Source organism: Schistocerca cancellata, chromosome 9 (genome assembly GCF_023864275.1).
Source record: "Schistocerca cancellata isolate TAMUIC-IGC-003103 chromosome 9, iqSchCanc2.1, whole genome shotgun sequence".
Lineage (NCBI taxonomy): Eukaryota > Metazoa > Arthropoda > Insecta > Orthoptera > Acrididae > Schistocerca > Schistocerca cancellata.
In genome coordinates, this window is record NC_064634.1 from 303,696,228 (window position 1) to 303,716,802 (window position 20,575).

The 20,575-nt window shown below is 37.5% G+C and overlaps 1 protein-coding gene across 1 annotated transcript in view; it reads right to left on the reverse strand.

Annotated features, from left to right (window-relative positions):
- Nucleotides 1–20,575, reverse strand: part of LOC126100572 (uncharacterized) — a 66,269-nt gene that overhangs the window by 16,644 nt on the left and 29,050 nt on the right. Inside the window, exons 8-9 of the mRNA XM_049911191.1 lie at nt 19,251–19,394; nt 3,212–3,381 (exon numbers count right to left, since the gene is read on the reverse strand). Coding sequence (XP_049767148.1) covers nt 3,212–3,381; nt 19,251–19,394 — 314 coding nt within the window. The remainder of the gene's footprint in view (nt 1–3,211; nt 3,382–19,250; nt 19,395–20,575) is intronic.

Here is a 20,575-nt window from a genome sequence, read left to right on the forward strand (position 1 = left end):
AAATGGGCCTGATCTTATTGATGGTGAAGTAAAGAGAGAGGGGTAAACCTTCACGAGGATTTCATAGAAACGATCATTACTAAAGTTAATAAATCAATCAAGAAGGGTAGGAAAGTATTTCTGCTGGAAAGAGCATATACAATGTTGTAAGAATCTCACTTGGACAATGAATTAGCATCATTTAGTTCCAGTGTGATGGACATAGAGAAATTATGGGCAAAGTTTAAATGGACTGTAAATGTGTTCTGGGGAACTATGAGTTGACTACATGGATTAAGAATGGAAAAACCCACAGTGATTTAAGAAGTACATTCAGAAAAACAATGTGGAAGCAAAGGCTGTTGAAATCTTGGTTCAAAAGAGAAGGTGTGAATGATGACTAGCAATAGTTAATAGAGACTCACGAGTCTGTAAAAAGAATCGATGCACAAAGCATACAACAACATTACCGTCATACCTTAGCAAAATATCTTGGCAAGAATCTGAGAAAATTCTGGTCCTATGTTAAATCACTAAGCTGGTGTTGGATTTTATTTAGTCACTAGTTGACCTGTCTGATGTGGCAAGAGTAGATAGCAAATGGAAAGCTGAAGTTTTAAATTTTGCATTTAAGAAATCGTTCACACAGAAGAGTCATACAAACATACCTTTGTTTGACTACTGCACAGACTTCTGTAAGGAGTGCGTAGTAATAGGTGTAGAGAAACAACTGAAAGAGTTGAAAACAAATAAGTCACCAGGTCTGGGCAGAATCCAAGTCAGGTTTCATGAGAGTACTCTACGGCATTGGCCCCTTCTTAGCTTGCATTTATCTTGCATCTCTAGCCCCACTCGACGGACCAAGAAACTGGAAAAAAGTGCAGGTGACTCCTTTGTATAAAAAGGGCAAAAGAACAGACCCATAATAAAATTGCAGATCACTATCCTTAATATCAGTTTGCTGTAGAATTCTTGAAATAATCTGAGTTCCAATATAATAAATTCCCCTAAGGTGGGAAAGCTTTTGTCCACAAGTCAGCACAGTTTTAGAAAGCATCGCTCGTGTGAAACTCAGCTTGCCCTTTTCTCACACAATATCCTGCCCCACTGCAGGCAGTTATCAAAGGTACAAGCATAAGAAATAGGTTCCCAGATATGCCAGAGTCTCGAAGAAGACTACTTACATAATAAAACCCAGTATGTTGTCCTTAATGGCAAGTATTAAACTGAGACAAGGTTATCGTAAAGAGTACCCTAGCGAAGTGTGACAGGACCACTATTGTTGTCTATATACATAAATGACCTAATGAACAGGGTGAGCAGCAATCTGCTGCTGTTTGCTGATGATACTGCGGTGTACAGGAAGGCATCAAGTGACTGTAGAAGGATACAAGATGCCTTAGCCAAATTTCTAGTTGGTGTGATGAATAACAGCTAGCTCTAAACGTAGAAAAATGTCAGTTAATGCAGATGAGCAGGAAAAACAATCCCGGAATGTTCAGATTCAGCATCAGGAGTGTACTGCTTGGCATGGTCACATTGTTTCAATATCTAGGCATAACACTGCAAAGTGATATGAAATGGAATGAGCATGTAAGAGCTGTATAGGGAAGGTGAATAGTTGACTTTCATTTAGTGGAAGACTGTCAGGAAAGTGTAACTCATCTACAAAAGTTGACGTACTGAACACTAGTGTGCTGCATTCTTGAATACTGCTAGATTGCGTGTAATCTCCACCATCTGGGATTGAAAGAAGGCATCGGAGCAATTCAGAAGCAGGATGCTAGATTTGTTACTGGTAGGTTTTAACAACACACAAGTATTGTGGAGATGTTTCAACAATTCAAATGGAAATCCCTGGAGGGAAGACGACACTCTTTCCAAGGAACACAACTCAGAAAATTTGGAAAACTGCTGCCAATGTATATTTCGCGTAAGGCCCACAACTGCAAGTGGAGAGGAAATGATGAGTAGCAGTATGAGGTACCCTCACCGCATACCATGCAGTAGCCGTGTAGTATGTATGTAGATGTACTCGCTTAACTAAAAACTCTATTTTTCTCATCAATTCATTCCACTAATTCTGACTATATCTAACTTCAAATTACCCAGTTCCCTTTTCAATTGTCTAACCTACCTGCTCCCTTAAGAGTTCCCACATTTCACCCCCCAACACGCAGAGTGCCATGTTTGTTTTTCTGATGAAATCTCCATATGTAGTCCTGTCCGGAGATCTGAATGGGGGACTATTTTTATCTTTGGAATACTTCACCCAGAGTGCTATCGTCGTTAAACCATAGTGTAAAGCTGCATATTCTTGAGAAATATAATGGTCATAGTTTCCTCCTGATTTCGGCTGCTTGCAGTACCAATATGGGATAAAGCAATGTCTAATGTAACAAAGTGAAAAGGCAGCTCTCCTTGAACCATAAATGTTTGTGACACCTCTCCATCGATAACTCTCTGCCAAAGTTTTAATGAAAAATCGACAATTCACATCATTCCTTCCACTAGAACAGTGGTATGTCTATTCACTGATCATCTTGTATGGCATGGTATTGTGACACTTCTGTGATATTGATAGTGAACACACAATCTGTCATGCTGAAGACTGATCATGGAGTTTCCATGACACAGCATATTTCTGCACAAAAGCTTTGTAAAGGGCTAGAAACTAAGAGATGCAGTGTGTATGTCAACATGAACAGACCAGTCAGTGTCCTGACAATAAATGTGGTTTCTTGTTTTGCTTAGTGTGTGAGTACGTATGTATACTTCTAGTTCAGTGATCATGGGTCATAAATATCAGTTTTATAAATAAAATGACGAAATAGTGTGCTTCATTAACCAATACATCACAACTCTACAATCAAACTCTTACAACTGACCAATGTGAAGGACCTTAGTTAACACAGGAAACACACACATTGCATGCTGAAGGGCAACATTTCACGATAAGGCATGAGTAAGTTTTTGGAAATGTAATTATTATATCAAAATTCATGGCAAAATGCTCTTATTGATGTAGATTTTCATTCTGAGCTTTTTTCATTGTTAAATTGAGTAAAGCAATTCCCGTGTTTAACATCACACAAGAAGACTAGCACTATTGATACACAAAAGTTATTGTTGTCTACAAAAGCAGTTTAATATCACTTGTGATTCTCCTTCATATTGTGAATTTAAAGAAAACAGAGGTGATAACTTTTGTTTTGAGTAACTGTATATTTACCTTTTGAAACTCATGAAATGTTTTTAAACACAACATTACACAACAGGAGCCTTTGTGACTGACGTCTGGTGTTGAATGATTTTCATTTTCATTTGAGTTATCCTTACTAGATCTGCAGCAGGTACAACTAACGGTGTTGTCACTAATTGCACCAGCAATGACATTCATACCTGAAATGAGAACAAAAACAATAAAGAACCATTATGGAACACAAACTGGACAATGACTGCAAAAACTGGTTAGCATTTATCTTCATGCTTAGCACTTTCTGGAAGGATGTTTTTTTCCCCTACTTCAATTATAAAACTACACTATAATCTTATAATGAGTCTGGGTTGACAAACCTTATGACAGTATCTTGATTTTTCTTAAGTCTTGTCTCAATTATTAAATACATCAGCACTGCCATTCTGATGTCTTTACCTATCCTAAAGCCACTCTGGCCATCATCTAGCATGATATTCTAAATCTTCTTCTCCACTGTGATATACATTATTCTTGCCAATAACTTTGATGAATGAGCTGTTAAGCTTGCACAATACTTCTCGCATTTATTTATCTATAGTATCTTCAGGATTCTACGGATCATAATCTTCAGAAAGCTTGATTATATGTTCCAGTCTCATGGATTCTACACACTAAACTGAAAAATCATTTGTTTTCCACTACATGCAGTAATTTCAGAAATTCCAAAGGAATGTTGTCTATGCCTTCTGCCTTATTCACCAGTAATTCTTCCAAAGGTCTGTTAAACTCTGACTAATAGTGAATCCCCATTGTCTTTCAATCTGATACCCTTTTCTTCTACATTCATATCAGCAGACAGTACCTCTCCCTCATGTGAAAACCCAATGTACCCTTTCCACCTATCCATTCTATCCTCTATGTTTAACAGTGAAATTCCTCTCGCACTCTTTAACGTTGTTACCTTTACTTTTAGTTCCATTGAAAACTGTTTTGACTTTTCTATACGCTGAAACAGTCCTCCTGGCAACCATTTCTTTTTTTATTTCTTCGCACGTTTCCTGCAGCCTTTTCAACTTAGCTTCCCTTTACTTCATATTTATTTCATTCTTCGGTAAGTTGTATTGCTGTATTCCTGCTTTTCAAGAGCATTTTTGTACTTTCTTCTTTTGTCTAACTTCAATTGAAGTATTTCTTCTGTTATCCAAAGTTCTGTAAGTTACCTACCCTACACCTCTATTTGTCTGTCCAACTTCAGTGATTGCCTTTTTTTTTTTTCGAGATGTCCATTCCTCTTCAACAGCACTTCCCATGGTGACACTCATCACTGCAGTATCTACAACTCCAGGGAACTTCAAGCACAGTCACCATTTCTTAAAATTTCAGTATTCCACTTTTTTCCATATTTATTTTTCTTGGCAATTCTCTTAAACTTCAGTCAACTCTTCATCTTTACTAAAACATGATCTGAGTATATATCTGTTGCTGAGTACACCTTATAATCCTATTGCTCATAATGGACCTTTACTTTTTTTATTTTTTTAAATCCATCTTTCAGCATTAACATGCAATCGATGTCGTCAGAAGAATTACAGCTGTTTGTACATTATGTTTTACATAACAAAATATTACATGGTAAAAACATAGCAATGTTGTACCCTATTAGCTTATAACTGCCTCTACACCCATATCTACACATAACAGTAAGCCTTAATTTATCAGCATTAACATGCAATCGATGTCGTCAGAAGAATTATAGCTATTTTACATTATGTTTCATATAACAAAATATTACATGGTAAAAAAATATAGCAGTGTTGTACCCTATTAGCTTATAGCTGCCTCTACACCCATATCTATACATGACAGTAAGCCTTAATTTATCAATAAATTAGGTCATTTTGCTCACATTACACCATTTTCTGCTGCTGTTGGGATTTACTTATGTGTGTTTGCTCACAAATCTTTATCTTCTTTCCATTTTACTTCACTGACTCCTACTATAGCTAGACTGAGGCTTTGCATTTATCTTTTCAGATTTTCTGGCTTCCCTACCACATTCAGATTTCTCACAGATTTTTCTCATACACAGCTTCCCCCTGCCAGTCTCTTCCTGAGATCTGAATGGGGGACTAATCTTGAATTTTTTGCCAAGGGATAGATCATGATAACACTTTTTCAATACAGACCATTTTCCTATGGACACACATTATGTGTCTTTAATACTGTGATTTCCATTACCTTTGTTAGGTCATACTTTGCCATGACGTGTGTAACAACTATTGTTAAAGTTTTTCATTCTCTTTCATTTTTATCCGGAAGTGAGTGTAGAATGTATGCTTGGAAACGAAATAAGAATTGTAAGGTTTTTTTCTGTTAATTGTTTCTAATGTGAGGTGCAGCAAGATCTTTGAACTCTGAAATGACATAACATGACAGATATTTTCCACCTGAGTGCAGCTCTGGTACGAAGACAACGAATACTTCATGCAGGGATCTAGAGACTCTGAAAAGCTAAGAGTCGACACTGAAATATTCACATGAAGCTAAGAATTTCTAGGAGTTACTAGTGTTGTAGGATGATGCTGAATGAACTTTTGTGTTTTATGAATATTTTGGATTAACTTAAGAGATAGACTTGAAAAGTATTTTAACAAACAAAATTGTCAGGAAAGAAAAATGTAATGTACTTTTAATAATTTAATTACAAAATTATTTTATGCCAGAATAAATATTTTAATGTGCAATTAATGTTTCATTTCATCTGAAACTCTACTGAAACATTTGTAGATAAGGACTGTTATTATAGTAATATGCAAGCTGAAATCTAACTTTGTTTTTACAGTACAGAATGTTCTTCCTCTGTGCACTAGTGTGACTAACAGATGTATTCATCAGTAGCTACTTTTGATATGTATAACAAATAGACCCAGCTTCGTTGACAATTTTCACACTGAAACTAGTGTCAGTGACCATGGGGCTGAATGATATACATTTGGCTGTAAAGATAGCAAAGTGTTAAGCCTTCAATGACTACCGTAGCAGAATATTGTCAATGATCTTTCAAAAACCCAAAGAAAATGTGGTCATATGTAATGGCTGTTAGTGGCCCCAAAGCTAGTTTCCAGTGGCTTGCAAATGAGACAGGAACTGAAAGTGAGGGCACCAAAGCGAAAGATGAAATTCTTAACACTGTTTCCATATGTAGTTTTAAGATAGAAATCCCATTAGAACTGCCACCATTTAATCTTTGTATGACTGAAGAGATGAGTGAAATAAGTTTTACTGTCAATGGTGTTGAGAAACAGCTGAAATTGTTAAATCTGAACAAAGCTCCAGCACCAGATGGAATCCCTATCAGATTCTACACTGAATTTGCAGTTGACTTAGCCCCTCTCCTAACTATAATCTATCATAGATCTGAAAAAAAGCACAGATGACACCCATTCGTTAGAAGAGAGGTAGAAGTAATTCACAACACTACTGTTCAAACCTTTGACTAGCATTTGTTGCAGAATCTTACAAAATATTCAGTGCTCACACGTAATGAGGTATTTCAAACAGTAACACCTCCTCCATGCCAACCAGCAAGGATTCTGAAATCACTGATCATGTGAAACCCAACTTGCACTTTTCTTGCATGACATACTGAAAGCTTTGGATCAAGGCAGTCAGGTAGATGCAGTATTTCTTTAATTCCAAAAAGGATTTGGCAAAGTACCACATCTATACTTATTGTCAACAGGATGATTATGTGAGTTACCAGCAAAATTTGTGACTGGATTGAGGTTTTTTGATAGAGGGAACATAGCATGTTATCTCAGATGGGGGATCATTGTTACATGTAGAAGTGGCTTTAAGTATGTCCCAGGAGTGTATTGGGACATTGGATGTTCATGATGTACATTAATGACATTGTAGACAATGTTAATAGTAATATCAGACTTCTGCAGTTGATGTATTCACCTATAGTGAAGTACTGTCTGAAATCTTGATAAGATTTCAAAGTGGTGCAAAGATTGGCAACTTGGAATAAATGTGTTCAGAAATGTAAAATGAGTCCTCATTGGAATCAGCCAACTACTACAAATACCTGGGTAGGCTCAGCCACGGATAAAGCAGGTGGCAGACTTATTTATTGCTAGAATACTGCGAAAATGCAATCAGTCTACAAAGGCGACAGCTAACAATCACTTGTGCGACCCATTCTGGAATATTGCTCAGGCGAGTGGGACCTGTACCAAATAGGACTAAACAGTGGACATTGAACATATCCACCTATACAGAGAAGGGTAGCACGAATTGTCACAGGTTTGTGTGGCCTGTGGGAGAGCGTCACAGAACTGGAAGGCTCTTGAAGATAGAAGTAAACTATTCACAGAAAGTCTAGTTTCAAAGTTTCAAGAACAATGATGATTCTAGGAATACACTACAACCCCCTAATTATTGCTAGGGTTTGTGAGGACAAGATTAGATTAATAACTGCACAAACACAGAGGCATTTGAACAATAATTTTTCCCACACTCTAAGTGAATGGAATGGGAAGACACCCGAATAAGTCATACAATGGGATTGCTCTCTGCCATGCACTAAAATGGTTTGCAGACTACAGATGTACAGGTGGGCTGTAGATAAATGTATGAAGTAAGTATTAGTGTGCCCCTTACAGAGCCTGAACAGTCCGGTGCATTGTTGGCTGAGTGAATGACATGTATGTGAGAGAAGTTGACTGCATAATATAAGGGCCAAGGGATATGGCCACTGTTTATCCCTATAAATAATGGTGGACCCACTAATAAATGGAAATAATTTTTAATTATTTATCATGGGAGTTCTGTGTACCTTCTGCGTCCTCATGCCATGTTCATTGCTGATTCTTTTGCCTTTAAGGACAGGTTCCCAGTTTCATGATATTGCCTTGGACCTGTGTCTGCTCCTCCACAGTCTCAGGCAAGATTATTGTCAGAAAATAAGTCTTGGGCCATCCTTGCTGATTACTTGTATTCAAAGTTCAAGCAGCAGATCAATCTTGGGATTGTAATGGTAATTGAATTACGTAACCATTACGGAACCTCACCTCAACATCTCGATACCAGCACTATTCTACTGTTTCTGTAAAATAGTTACCATATTTCTGTGACAACATTCAGATTTGATTTCATTAATGTAAAGGTACTTGGATACATTGATATGTTTATATTGCAATGATATTATTCTTTTTTTTTTTCACTATGATCTTTGACGTACTTGTAACTCTGATTTTTGGGTGCATAAGCGGTTATTAGAGAGTCAAGTCTTGGTCATCATGTTGAAAAGACTCAAATTGTAGTCAGTTTATGAAATGTGAACTTTATCAGCAAGGAAGATATTTTCAAGTATGTTTTATATTGTGAAGTGATGTTGCAACAAAAGTAATAAAAAGGAAGTGTAACTTAAATTCAGAGTGCTGATTACTTTTTTACATCACCACTGTGCTAACTTGCAAAAGTTTAATCTTCAAGAATGGTTTATGAAACACACCTACAAAACTTTTGAATATCGCAGAATAACACCCAGGCCTCTTTGCATCCATGCTTGGAATCATCACTACCTAGATTTTCGACAATTGAGCTACGAGTTCACAACGAGATCAGCGTGGGAAACACGAAAAGATGGGTGCCTAGTTTATCCATTATTTCAAGAAATGACTTTATTAACTGTGCTATAATGACACCTGCCACATAATATAAATTGGTTGTTGCCCGAAAATGCAATATTTAGCAGTGTGAGCAACACTACAATCAATTAATTTTTGACCTTTGTTGTGGTAGGGTTGTCAGAGGATCCAGGATGTTTTATGGTCGAGATGTTAGCCCTAGACCATGGTTAACTATTAATGTATGAGGGTTGAATGAAAAGTAATGCCTCCACCTTTATTAATGGGGTTTGGATGAGAATATTTTAATAAATCAAATGCAGAAATAATACTTAGAATGCGATCTTTAATTACCAATATTCACTTGCCCACATAATCACCAACCAATTGGATACATTTCTGCCAACGATGAACAAGTTTTCTGAAGCCGTCACGGAAGAAGTCAACACTGTTTCCGCAACCACAGTCTCATAGTTCTCTCAACGACTTCATCAGAAGCATAATGATGTCCCCACAGATCGTCTTTCATTTCTGGGATCAGATGGAAGTCAGATTGTGCTAAATCTGGACTGTATGGAGGATGCCATATGGTGATGAGATCCAGTCTCTGAAGTTTTGCTGTGGTGGCACTTGGAGTATGTGGTTTGCCGAGCAAAGCAATAGTGTGACCCACACATTCTTGTGAAATGCCGATTGTGCTTGCAATTTCTCTCTGAGTGATACGACGATAGTCTTGAATCAATCTGTCAACATTTTGCTTGTGAAACTCAGTGGTTGCTGTCACAGGCTGTCCAACTCTTTGCTTGTCAAGCAGGACAGATGTTCCCGCCTCAACATCTTTAAACTTACTCACCTACCGACACACAGTACTCACATCAATACAATCACCATAAGCTGCTTTCATTCTGTGATGAATCTCCTTTGGGGTGACACCTTCTGCTGTCAAGAATTTAACGACTGCACATTGCTTAAATCGCATTGAGCGACCGTCTATGCAGGGTTCCATACTTTACACTGTAACAACACAACCGTTCAATGCTAAAGCTTTGCGCCAACTGGAGCTGTAGAGAAGGGACTACAGGACAAGCCAGTACCTGTCGCATACCAATGCTGCCAACTGCTGAAGCGTTATGAAGGTGGAGGTATTACTTTTCAGTCAACCCTCATACAACTAATAAGGTACATTTTAAATTTTTTGCTAATCTGTGAAGGATTCCACATTATTTCCTTACTGTTTTGGACAGTTTGTTAAAAAACTCTGCAACAGTATACAGAGTGTCACTCTGACTCCAGACAAGAAAATACACTCTTATTTTTTTGGTATTGTATATTCTAGTTCATCTGAAATTGATTTTTATAGCTGATACCATATTCAACTGAGAAGTAAATGTGCTAGGAACTGAGTGTAAAAATTTCTAGATTTCTGAAGCTGTATTTGTAAGGTATGTGGCTTTCAACACGGGTACTCTCAATCACCTCTTTCACAGCACAAATACAGATTGGAAAATGGAAAAGGATCACCATGAAGGAAGGTACCCCATTTGTTAGTTTGGGATATGTATTATGTCCAGTCAGCAGAAAAAATAAATTTCAAAGAAACAGCTAAGCAAAAGGGGTGTTTGGGTGATATCAGTGCATAAAACTAAGCACACAAATTCAAATCCTTACTAAAAAGTAGTCATCCAGCATTTGAAATACTGCTCTTAAAATCTGAACTCTCCCTATACTTCTTACACCAACGTATTCTACATATGAAATGAGAGACAGTAGAGATTTTATTATAACAGGCAGCTTGTGTATTTTTTGATCATTTGTATTGATTGAGTTCCACTTCTTGGGATGGTGTTAAACCATCTGCGGTAAAAAAAAAAGTGGAAGATGAGCTTTTTTCTCTACCCTGAGTTTCGATCACTGCATTTTCATACATTATCCAATGAAGTAAATACAAATTCCATATTGTTCATCTTCGAATGTAGCAGCATTTCAATGTATTACGAAAATCTGAATGGCAAGACTGTTTGGGATGTTTGTCAATATGACCAACTCTATATTCTGAATTTTTCCTACCTGTGAGAAGAGATAGTTGCTAATAGGAACTTTTATGAATTGTGAATCACATGCAGTATTCTCTTCACCATAAGAATAATATGAATATAAACATTTTGCCATGTATTCTTTCGTGTTTGCTGCTATCTCATTGAAATCCTGTCTGCCTAATAAACTATGAAACTAGAGTGAGACAACAGCAAACACAGGAGAATATACATATCATGTCATGTTTATATTCATATTATTCTTATGCCTAATAGTGATACAGTCAGAAATTAAGCACGGCAATTGACTAGATTTTTAAATCTAAGATGACTAATTTCTGTGCAGAATGTAATGTACTAAAGAGGCGTCTGCAAAGATTTTCAAACGGAGAAAAATTTTCGCTAAACTCTCATTCAGAACATCATCTATCATACACAGTCTATTATTTGGTTCTTGTTGATCATTATCAAAGAAAGCAGCAGTGTAAGTAACAACAAATAGCAGTCTTTTGCCATTGTATCGCTAATGAGACGATTCCTCTCTCTCTCAAGTTGTAAGCGGCGGTAGCATGTACAAAAGCAAGCCATGCCGTGAGCGGCGACAGGCCGTAAACACTCATTATCAGAATGCGACAAACAATGCATGACACAGTACAATTTTCAGCTTAGAGTGACGTAAACACCTACAACAAAGAGAACAGCACTTATCAGATCAAAGAAAAATAAGCAATCAATTCAAACCAGATGAAGCACGTGAAAAAGGAAGGGTACCCGTATAAATAAGGATGGAGCACCTGACGCATAGCAATGGCTACCTGGTAAAGCTTAACTGCTAAGTTTATGACTCGAACCAAACTACTGTAGCTATATCATCATTCATTTGACATAAATTGTGTCTCATATTATAATGGACCAACTTTGTTTCAATTTGGAGGTGCGGCCTAAAACTTTTCTCTCCCCTTGAATTTCGAGTCTCAAATTTCAGGTGCGGCTAGATTCGGGAAAAGTTTTTTCCTTGATTTCGAGTCTCATTTTTCAGGTGCAGCTTAGATTCGAGTAAATACGGTAGTCCCCTGATAGTGCTGCACCTTCTTCTGTGACTGGCGAATGGTGGTGGGGTTTTGAATCTCTGAGCAGATGGCAAAAGTTGGTACTGGCTACACAGCTGTCCCATTATGTGTTAAAACAGGCTTGAGTATTGCCTACAGCTGGAAGTACACATGAGCTAGCAGGGGACGCTTTGCCTGATGGAGCTGTCGCTGATCTTCCTGAGAGGTCTGGACAAGAGCAGAGGGTGGGATGGTTTGTCACTGGGAGCTTCAATGGTAAGTGAGTGATGGAACACCTCAGGGAAAGAGTGGGCAGGTTGGGAAACAAGGCCAGTGTCCTTTCTGTTTAAGTGTCAGGAGATCTCATCTGAGTTGCAGAGAAGGCTTTCCTGGCAGCAGCTGAGTGCACTAGGTGCAAATAACAGCTCTCACAGACACAAATGACACCTGCTGCCCGGGTTCAGAGCCATTATCAATTCATATTTGGTGAAGACAGTTATCCTCACTTTTGGGGTGGAAGGAGAGCTATTACTTTGCTGCATCATTCTCAGAACTGATTGTGTTCCCCTGGTTTGAGACCTATTGGGAAGGCTTAAGCCAGAGGCTCAGATGATTCCACGAAGATCTTGAATGTAGATTTCTCAATCTTTGCTATCTGGTGGAGAATTGTGGGGCATCCTTAATAGGTCAAGTGTGCACTACACAGAGGAGTGGCTACTGTGACAGTGAAGTACCTGTGATATGCACCTGTGAGTTTTTTAGGATAGAGAAATCCCTCAATAGGACTAATAAGATGTGCTCTGATTCCAGACGGGGTAGTCATTTGTCATAACAGTTCAGAGAAATAAGATGTTGATTAAGTATTAGTTAAGTGCAGGGGCATCTATGGAAATGCTCCGGAACTAGTCTCACTTATAAGCAGTAACAGTTCCCACACAGTACTAGGATCAGAATACTATCTGAAACCAGGTGTCAATAGCAATGAAATTCCAACTGGAGTGTATATCACAAAGATAGGTTGAACGTTAGTGGTGGAGGTGTGTTTGTAGCCATAAAAATATGACATCATCTAGTGAGATTAGTACAGATTAGATTAATACTGAAATGAATTCATTTCATCTCAATACAGATTCCAAATGCGAAATAACTTGGGTGGTGACATGCGTTAAAGATGGGGCAAACATGGAGATTTGAGCTTATCAGCAACAGACTGGGAGACTCAAGTGATTAGGGTGGGTATTAGGGACAGGGATTCATGTGAAAATTGTTTTAAAGTCATTATCTGAAAATGACCTTGACCAGTTAATCAGAGGACTGATTTGTGATGGTAGTATCTTTGAGCTGCTGGTGACAAAACAGACCTGAACTTTTTGGCCCTGTTCGTGTAGAACAGGAAATCAGTGATCAAAAGATTGTAAATAGGAATACAAAGAAACGTACGAAGATCCTTCTGTTTCACAAGAATGACAAAAAACATTAAGACCCACAATGGTTTGACATCCATGTTAGAAAGGTATTACAAAAGTAAAGGGAGCTTCGCTGCAAATTTAAACATACCCAAAGCCTCACAGACAAAAACTAAACGAAGCCAAAATTTGCATAAGGAGAGCCTTGTGTGAAGAATTCAAGAAGTCGAAAATAAAATTATGTCTACAAATTGGACGGAAAATCCTAAGAACTTACGGTCTTATGCTGAATGCACTCTGCGGATGTAACAGCACTGAGATGGAGGATACCACACATAAACAGCTTTTTACTAAACTGTTTCACAGAGATAGGTTGTCTTGTAGTGAGGTGTAACATGTCATTCATAGAATGAGATGTTCCACATCCCTCATATCCACTGGCTGATGAAAGATGTTCATGTGTTAAGGTGGTTAACAAGTAGAAAGCACCCCTCTTCCAGGAGGTTTTTTGATGGCTTGTGCAGATCTGAAATGTACCAATCCTTTGCTATCCGCGATGCGGGCCGCAGACTGGCACTTCTACCAGCTGGGTGGAGTTGTTTCCTTCATGGGTCCATGAGAAAAAGACATGGAGCACAGGTGACCTTCACAATGCCGAAGAAACCATCATGGAATGTTCAGATTTTATTGTACTATTGTTCTGAGTTTCTTGCGATACAGACATTTAACAACATCTAGCTGGAATGTAATGCATCTGTAGTTGATCATTAAGAAAAGTTAGAGTTATGCATTATAGGAAATACATTAAGTTCAACTTCTATGAGTGTGTTATTCCACCGAAACTAGAAACGTCTCTCTCAGCATCTTTCACAATGGGTCGAAGTCCACAAGGCGAGAAGCTGTGTCATGGTTCAAGGGTACTGAATAGCAGTATCCTTGCAACATTGGTATTGAATGGCAAGCAGGAGAAAAAGTAAGAAAAGCAAGAAACCTAGAAAGATACGGAAGCTAGGGATTGACTACTGGATTGTTTCAACAGCCTAGCCCTAATACCAGCATTAGGGAAATAAAGACCAAGGAAACACAACCTTTAAATAATCGCATGAATGACAAAATGGTTGACATTGAAATAAATGAATGCTGACTGTTCCATCTGAAATAGTTCAACAAAGGGAGAGCCACTGGACTTGACAGGATACAAAAGAACTTTCCCCTCTTCTAGAAGCAGTAAACCGTATGTCTCTCATGGAGCAAACTGTTGCTGTTGATTGGAAAAAAGAAGAGGTCATTCCCATTTTCAAAAATGACCTCCAACAGACACACAAAACTACAGGCCTCTATCACTGATACCAGTCTGTCGTGGATTTTTGGAAATGTTTTATGCTTGCATAGTACGACATTTTTGGAGTCTGAAAAATCTCCTCTTTAGGAATCAAGATGGGTTCTGAAAGCAACTATCATGTGAATTACAGATTGCTCTGTTTGTCCATGAGACCCAGAAGTTGGTAGGATATGGGCGGCAAGGTAGATGCAGTGTTCCTTGGCTTCTGTAAGGCATTCTATACAGTTCTGCACTGCTGCCTAATGAATAAAACACAAGAATTTCTAGCCAACAGAACACAACATGTCATTCTCAACAGAAAAAAATGTCCAAATGTAAAAATAATTTGGAGAATATTGCAAGGGATTGTATCTCCTATATTGCCTATCGCAACATATGTAAATGACATAGTGGACAACAATGGAATTTCTATAAGGCTTTTCGCAGATTACATTGCTGTATACAGATAAGTCACAATGTAAGAAAAGTCCAACAAAATGCAGGAAGACCTATAGGGGATCACCACTTAGTGCAGGGAGTGGCAACTGACCCTCCACATAAACAAATGTAATGCATTGCACACACATATACAAAATGACTCATATTGGAGGATTACACAACTGCAGAGCAATCACTAGATGCAGCTAATTCCATAAAATGTCTGGAAGTATGAGTAAGGAGCAATTTTAAGTGGAATGACCACATAAAACTAATCACGGGAAAGGCAGAAGCCAGAGAAATTAATTGGAAGATGCCCTGGAAATGTAGCCTGTCAACGAAGGAGGTAGCTTGCAAAACCTTCACTTGACCAATACTTAAGTATTGTTCATCAGCATGGGATCCATTCCACACAGGATTGATACAGAAAAGAAAGAAGATACAATGAAGAGCAGTGCATTTTGTTGCAAGTTCATTTAGTAAGTATGAAAGCATCACAGAGATGATCAATCAACCCCAGAGGCACATGCTGCAAGAGAGGCATTCTGCATCACAGCATTGTTTACTGTTGAAGTTCTGAGAAGGTACATTCCTAGAAGAGTCAACAAATATATTGCTTCCTCCAACGTACATCTTGCAAATGACCATAAAGATAAAATTAGAGAGATTCAAGCTCACATGGAGGCTTACAGGTAATCATTCTTCCTGCTAACCACCTGCGACTGGAACAGGGAAAGGAGGAATTGATAGTGGTACAAAAGGTATCCTCAGCCCTGTACCATAAGGTGGCTTGCGCAGTACAGCTGTAGATTAGATGTAGGTATAAACACAGTCATTCTTTGTGCACAAAATCTATCAGTCCAATGAGAACTCAAGTCTGAAGACAAATTTCATTACTAACACAAGCTAGTGTTAACCATAATTTGCCACAATTTGTTAGACAATGCTGAAATAAACATGACTCCGATTCATAACTTTGTAGCCATTTCAGTAAGTTATGCTACGCAATTCCCATGACATGGAGAAAGAGCATTACCATTTACTAGGTCACTTTCTGCTTTTGGATGTAAAAACATGTGACATGATAAATGCTGCCATTTACTTTGACCCTTTGTTGCCAATGGCAACAGCAATAATTTTGATGAATTTAAACATGGGCAACATCTAATTATGATGGGGACTGCTCAGGACGCCTGGCAGATGACGTTACTGTAGAAATTAATGAATGAGTCCATAAAATGGCTATCACTGATTGCTGCCCAAAAGTGTGTGAAGTAATAGAGCCCATAGGTGCATCAACGGGAAAGGCAATTAATATTTTAAATGATAAGTTGTTGATAAGATAACTGATAGTCTACTGAGTGCCACAATTGCTGATGGTATACAACAGCTGGGTGTAGCTTTCAACTTTAAAGCTGTTTTTAGAGAAATTTAAGCAAGTGTCAACACAATCATTTGGAAATGTATCCACAAAAGCGTAAACTGCATGGCTTGTATTATGATTTGCTACCTCCACCCCCCCCCCCCCCCCCCAAACCTCTAGCCCCTAACTCAGCTACTTTTTCTTGTTCCCAAAGATGAAGTCATAGTTCATAATTAAACATTTCTGCTCAAATCATGTCATCATTGGGCAAAGACTAAAACATATATCCCTAAAAGGAAATTATGTTTCAATTTTTTTTTCTCTAAAACAATTCTTCATTCCTAACATGCATGCTTATTAAACCACAACTTCTATAAACAGATTGGGTAGGGACACAAATAGTATTTATGTAAATTATCATTTCCCATACACTATTTGGAAGCCAGTGAAGTAATAAAAATGAAGAATTCCAAAAATATGCTGCTTAAATAACCTAAACCAATGGAGCAGTTAAAAACCAATGACCAGAGCTAGCTACAAAGAACAAAAAACTAGTTATAATACACTCTCCTCACTGATATATCTATTACAATGATAGAAAAATAGCACTGTAGAAAAAGGAGCAGTGGAACATCTCTCACATTAATCACTTCCTAATTATCTTTTTTATTAATCAATTATCCACAAATCACTACTATAATATTTCAAAAAGGGATTGTGGAGAAGAAAAATAACAATCACAACATTCATAAAAAGTCTGTACTCATCTTCACTTTTCAAGGTTGGTTGCAATTTCTTAAAAGTACTTCCAACATTCTATTTTTATTTATTACTTTCACGTAGTACATTTGCTGTACTCTCAGATGTGTCTATATCTGACTTCTACGACTCCAGTAATGTTTCTGTGGATAGTCTATTTTTCTACATTACTTTAAATACTACTACTACTACTACTACTACTACTACTACTAATAATAATAATAATAATAATAATAATACAATGGAAAGTCCAGGATGGAATCATGGCAATATTATGAAAAGGGCAGTTGCTACTCATCCTTAAGATGGGCACAAGAAAAAGACTGACACACACACACACACACACACACACACACACACACACACACACACACACACAATGACCACAGTCTCTGGCTGCCGAAGCCAGAGACTGTGGTTGTGTGTGAGTTGAGTGGAGGAGTTTGTGTGTGTGTGTGTGTGTGTGTGTGTGTGTGTGTGTGTGTGTGTGATTTTGTCAAATTTTGTTTGACAGTCTTTTTGTTGTGTGTATCTGCGACTCAGCACCTCCTCTATATGGTGAGTAGCAACTATCCTCTTCATAATATTGACAATAATAATAATAATAACAACATTAATTCATCCAGTCCACAAAGGAGGAGATAAAATTGGCCCCAATAACTTACAAAATTATTTCAAAAGTGCTACAAAACAGACTAGAAAGACAACTAGATTGCTAGTTAGGACAGTATGAATGAGAGTTTGGAAAAGGATGATACTGTGTGGAATAAATTTTAAATCTACAATTTATAATCAGGTACTGAAGAGTGAGATCCAAAAGCATTTATAAGGCATTTGTAGATTTCAAAAAAAACATGTGATCCAACTGACAAGAAAATATTATTCAAAACCTTAAGAGAGTTTGGAGCTGACGATACACCATTGGCTATTGTATATGACACAGTAACACATACAGGATCCAAAATTAAAGTTTTAGGTGAAACCTCCAAGGTTTTTGAGATCAAAATTTGGGTAAAATAAGGAGATGAATTGTCCCCACTGCTGTTCAATTATGTGCTAGAAAAGGTAGTAAGAGAAATCGAGGAAAAGGACAGGAGAAGGAATTTAAAGAATCACAACTGGGAGAAAGAGGATTGTCTAAGTTTTCACTGTGGCTTTTGCAGACAATCCTGCCATCTTAGCTGAATCTATAGACGATGCAGTAGTGCAGATAAATGTCCTACAAGAGACAGTTTAAAAAGCAGGCCTATGTATACCTTTTGGAAAAAACAAAGAGTGTATGAGAGATGGGCACGATGCACCAAAATATATGGAAATTGATTACTGATGAATAAAAAAGACTACAGAATTTAAATATGTAGGTGAAATAATACAACCAAATGATTTTGACAAAGAAGCTAACTAAGCAGGGACAAGGAAAATGGAGGTAGCTTCTACCAACTAACAAAAACCCTATATAACAGGAAACCTATTTCCATAAATGGAAAGCTCAAGCACAACAGTGTATTAAACCAGAATACCTTTAACCTTCAGAATGCCTTTCATTAAATACAGCTAAACAATAAGGTGAAAGAGAAAAGAAGGGAAGAAAAACAGTCAGGAAAGTATTGCGATCAAAATATGAGAAGCCGAAATGGAAATTAAGATGCAATAAAGAAGTTTATGAAAAAATGAACCAATATCAGACAATGAGGAACAGAAGATTTGTATTCTGTACACATCTAAAAGAGTTAGGTGAAAATAGAATGACAAAAAGAACTTTTTTTGAGAGAAACTGAAAACAAAGAAAAAGAAAGGTGCGATATGGACAAAAGGAAGAAGATAAAACATAAGGAAAGAATGAAAACTGCTGGAAGTAATGAAAGCAGAAAAGAAAGAGGACGTAAGCTCCTTCACGTAGTCTTAACTACACAAAACCAATAAAACAACAACAACAGAACAATATTCACATTTCCTTTCACCAAATCATCATCTTAATCCAGAACTGGACTGATAAAAACAACTTCAGAGCCACTGTATACATCAACTCAAAATTTTAACTTACTGTAAAATTCTCAATGGTTTTTGTACCTGTTTGAACTGTTTCTGCATTGCATTGTTCAGCTGTTGATGATACATGATGATGTGCATCATCAAGACCCAAATTATGACCAGCATGCTCCAAGAGAAAGTTCAATTCTTCCAGCCCGTCACTGCTGACCAATATTGCATTGTCTTTGAGAAGAAGGAAAGAACAAATTAGAACATTTATTGACACGACAAAACACACACACACACACACACACACACACACACACACACACCTTCCCTTAGAGCATCATCTTAGCTTTTTATTATCTCGTAAAATCTAACAAGCAACTTTCTTCGTCTACATAACATCCATTTGCCTGGTTGCATGGCCTCTCCATTTACTGCAATCATAATCACATCTTCCACTTCAGGCCATTACCTAATGCAACTGTTTGTTGTTCTTGAACCTCTTACAGTTAACCAGTTTTTGAAACATTTTTCCATTAAAATCCATGTGTCATTTTCATGTGTCATAACTGCCAACATAAACTGATTATAAAATTCCTGTTTCAGAAGTATAGAAAACTGCTTACTTTGCCAAAAGCAGTCCATGCCATTTTTATTCTTCTGCTTAATTCTTTTCCCGCCCAGCCAGTTGTCTTCAACTGCCCTACATCCGTAAGCTCATCAATGGTTTCTACATCTTCATTGATAATCTGCACATTTTTTTAAATCATTACACTCAGCATTGGAGCACCACTGAACTTATTTCACTGATTCTTCCGCTTTACCCAAAAATCTCTTCATTTCCTCACTGTGGCTTTTCTTACGTTTTTCTGTCCATGTTCTTTTATATGTAACACTTTAAAACTTGGTTTAGCTTCAAACTGACGCTTGTCAAAGTTTTGAATACAACTCTGTCCTGCAGAATTTTATTTGTAACTCTTATTTCCTGAAGATCCATTTCAATATCAAGTATCCAATTGTTTTTAATTTTTCTTGAGAGAGCACAGTAGGAAATCCTTTTGGTTGGTCTATCATTGTTCACTCTGCGAATGTGGCCAGATTCCCTCAACACAGACCAGACCAAAAACGTTCCTTGGTATTAGGTTGGTGCACAAGTTCATAGCATTTTCATTTCGCATGTTGGTATTTTGGTATAGCAACCAGAATTGGTTTATTTAACATTTATCATTTTTTATCTGTATTCGCTTTTACTATCTGAATTTACACATTTGCATTTTGTCATTTGGAAATAGTGAGTGGAGCTGTGGATGCTAGAAAATGGAGAGCAAAGTGGAGAAATCAGAACATTTCTGACATATTCTTCTGTTCGAGTTCAATTGAGACGTGACAGTAGTGGAGGCAGTCAGAAACATTTGCAT